This window comes from Cervus canadensis, chromosome 1, assembly GCF_019320065.1.
Source record: "Cervus canadensis isolate Bull #8, Minnesota chromosome 1, ASM1932006v1, whole genome shotgun sequence".
NCBI lineage: Eukaryota > Metazoa > Chordata > Mammalia > Artiodactyla > Cervidae > Cervus > Cervus canadensis.
In genome coordinates this window covers 41282781-41286512 of record NC_057386.1, presented here as the reverse complement: position 1 = coordinate 41286512, position 3732 = coordinate 41282781, and the positions used below count along the sequence as shown (strand labels likewise).

General features: G+C 47.8%; 1 protein-coding gene across 1 annotated transcript; it reads right to left on the bottom strand.

The window, feature by feature from the left end:
* Positions 1-2219: 2219 nt before the first annotated feature.
* Positions 2220-3517, bottom strand: LOC122448700 (phosphatidylethanolamine-binding protein 1-like). Its single transcript, XM_043480231.1, has one exon. It carries the CDS (start codon positions 3469-3471, stop codon positions 2908-2910), a length of 564 nt encoding a protein of 187 aa, XP_043336166.1. The 5' UTR covers positions 3472-3517; the 3' UTR covers positions 2220-2907.
* Between the last annotated feature and the right edge of the window lie 215 nt (positions 3518-3732).

Below are 3732 nucleotides of genomic sequence, written 5' to 3'. Positions count from 1 at the left end.
TGTCGCCCGCCAGGCTCCTCTGTCTGTGGAATTTTCCAGGCAAGAATTCTGCAGTGGGTTGCCATTTCCTACTCCAGGGGATGGTCCTCGCCTGGGGATCTTCCTGACCCACGGATCAAACTTGAGTCTCTTGCGACTCCTGTGCTGGCAGGCAGATTCTTCACCACTAGGTAAAGTCAGCATTTTTCAAGAGGGTGGTTGAGTTTTGGGAAGCATACCTCCCAAGGTGGAGCACCTGTGAGACACCTGCAGGGCATTGCCAGAAAGTCTGCAGTAGCTGCTGGGGACAGAGCCATTAAAAGCCCATTCCTGTTGTGTATGGCCCTGTTTCTATCAGTGGATTGATGGAGGCTAGTAGGGCTTGAGCTAACCCAGCTAGTGGGGCATGAGCTTGCTATTCCTGGAATTGTTCAAGCGGGCACTGGACTACCATTCTAGGGGGTGGCATAAATAGGCGTTGACCTCAGGATGGGGGCTTTCCAGGTGGCTCAGTGGTGAAGAATCCACCTGCCAATGCAGGAGACGTGAGTTCGATCCCTAGGTGGGGAAGATCCTTTGGAGGAGGAAATGGCAACCTGCTGCAGTATTCCTGCCCAGGAAAGGCCACGGACAGAGGAGCCTGGCGGGCTACAGTCCATGGGGTTGCAAAGAGTCGGACACGACTGAGCATGCACACATGCACTGCATGCATGCACACTGCAGGATGCGAGTTCGGGCTAAATGTTCCTCCAGGTTGTTGCTCTGAGGCACAAACAGCGAAGCTGAGTGCATTACTGAGACCCCCGTTCCTGGATCTGCCACCATGATGTCTTGAGAGAAGAGGCTCAGGGGAATGGAGTTTGCTCCCAAGTGTTCTGGGGACGTGTTCTTGGCTGGTCAGCACTTCCTCCTGAGAGGAAGTGCTGACCTAACCCCACCATCCAATGTGGTGGCCCAGCTGCCCCTCGTGAGACAGTGACTTGTCTTGGAGGAGTCAATGAGACCTGAATTCATATCCCATATCTACCACTTCCTCAGCAAATCCTGTTACTGCTGTGAACCTCAAGTTCTCCAGCTGTGAAAGGAGGATGAAGATATTCATTTAGAATTGTTGCAAGATGGTGTGTGTCTGGTGGTGCATGTAAGAGCTTAAAGAGCATTCCTTCTCTCTGCTTTGCTTTAGTTCAGGGGCCAGGCTGTGCCCTCCTGGGGAGTGACAACAACATTCTTGAAAAGGATGTTGAATGTTGAAAGGTCGAATAGATGACTTTCATATAGGTGTCTTTCACTTTTTCCTTCTGCATCTGAAAGCTGTGAATGTCACTGGACCACAACTGTCCTTGGGCATCTCCCTTGACTTCTCCAATCCCAGTTTATTCCCTTTTAATAAGAAGACAGTGGGAAAGGGATTCTCAAACACCTGCTATTAGGTCCTATAGACATTCTTTGATGTGGAAGAATTTTGTAAATCACCTCCTCTTCAGTTCTCCAAACTAGCTGAGTCTTTCCACCCAGGCAGCCTCCACCCCACCTGGATTTCTAACATGCCAGGAGTGGTAGGAGGATGTGGGTTTTGGCATCTCACAAAACTCAAGAATCCTAGCTTCCCTATTTTCTTGCTTTGTGATATTGGGCAAGTCTCTGAGTCACAGTTTGCGAAGCTCAGAATGAAGACAATAACGGCTCCTTTGTTGGGTTGCTGGGGAGCTAAATGGGAATGCCTATGCCAGGAGCTCACACTTATAGTACGTACTTAATAAATGGTAAGTAATATTTACATAAAGTGCTTGGAGTGCTGCCTGGCACACAGTTAAGTGCCATATAAATATTTACTAAATAGTTAGAAATGTAGATAGATTAAAACAGACATATGTAAAGAGATAGGTACATAAATAGATACAGAAATAGCAGACAGCAGAAACTGACACAATATTGTAAAGCAATTATTCTCCAGTTAAAAAAAAGAAATAGCAGTTAGATCAAACTTTTCCCTTCTACACCTCCCAGTCTTCTTCTGAAAACTTGTCTGCCAACCTCCTCCCCTCCCAGTTCTGACCCCAACTTCCTCTGGCTACTCCAGTGAAATTCAAGGTTTGGATACTATAAAGGACAGTTCTTATTCACAAAGAAGTTGAAGATACTGAAAGAGAGGTCCTTCTGGCTCAAACCACTCATCCACTTGTCATCACTGGAGACCCCTCTTTTATGACAACATCTTTTTTTTTTTTTTTTTTTTCAATTACACAGTGTTTTTATTTTTATTCAAATATAAGCAAACAGCAAAATTAACACAACATTCAACTCCAGACTGGCTTTCTTTTTTAAACCAAAGAGTGATCAATTTAATAAGCACAGACTTTAGGATTTCTGATAACCTCTTACCCAGCCCTGCTGCTCATCTAGATGGCCAGGCTTTAACAGAAAAGCAACTTCTTCTGTGGAGTTTTTTTCAGTACTGCTCTTTAAAGGAGCCACAGCGGGACAGACAAGCAGTAACCAGTCTGAGACGCTGGGGGTTAGTGGACATGCCGGCCCCTGGTTGTTTTGGTGAGACAGAGCCGTGAAAACACATGCCAGTAGGTGCCTTCACACACAATTCTGTGCTCAGGTTCACAAAGGCGGAGGCAATCAATCTCTTTTTTGTTTTCAACCTCCCTTAAAGATTCTTTGAAGCTCTGTTCTAATACTGCAGACCTGGTCTTTTTACCAGAATTTGTTTTCTTCTTAAAGAATCCCCCACCAAAACGGAGTTCAAATTTGATCAAAACATAAACCCCCTAAAATTATACAATACAGGCAGAAGGAAAGAAAAGTCACCCTAAATGTAAATCTGACCACTCAGGGCTTGGGCAGAGAGATGGGGGGAAATCTACATGCATCACTAAACTGAAACACTGTTTGGGAACTCTGGGACAGTGTCCATCTCCTCTACTTCCCAGACAGCTGCTCATAGAGCTTGGGCACATAATCATCCCATTCAGCCTGGTAACATGTGCCGGCCACTGGTGTCCCAAGCTCATACTTTTTGCGGAAAGAGGCCACCTTGAATTTGCCACGATGGTCTCCAGATCGGTTGCTGAGAATGGGCTCGTCACACTTCAGTGGTCCTTTCTGCTCGTAAACCAGCCAGACGTAGCGGTGCAGGCCTGTGCCCTTGGGAGGCCCAGAGCCCACATAATCAGAGAGAACCGTGCCACTGCCGATGTCGTTGCCCTTCATGTTGACCACCAGGAAATGGTGCCATTCCCTGTATTTGGGGTCCTTCCTGCTGGGAGCATCCGGATCTGTCAAGACCAAGGTGTACAATTTACCTGGATCAAGGCCATCCCATGTAATGCTGGTGGGCCGGTTCTTAACCTGAGTGGGTGTCAGCACTTTCCCCAGTTCGTCGACCTCCGCCCCGCCGTATTTGACCTGCAGCGGGTGCTGCGGCCGCTCATCCACTTCCTGCAGGCTCAAAGGCCTGGACCACTTGCCGAGGTCCACCGGCATCGTGGAGCCGAGCGGGTCAGACAGCAGAGAAAGCGGCTTGTGGACTCGCGCAGGGTAGGAGCACGGACTCCTATGACAACATCTTTTAAGACACTGATCGCATAAACTCTTACTTATGTTCTCCCAACAGCCCCAGTAGGGGTGGTATGAATAAAGATTAGTCACTGGATATTCCCAAAGGGAACTAGAGGGACATGAAAAGTAATGCGGCTTCCCTGTCCAGGCCCCAACCTGTCGGCCTTGAGCCATGAGGTCAATATC

Coding starts and splice junctions, on each gene's coding strand:
- LOC122448700 (XM_043480231.1), bottom strand. CDS start 3,471: ATGCCGGTGGACCTCGGCAAGTGGTCCAGGCCTTTGAGCCTGCAGGAA.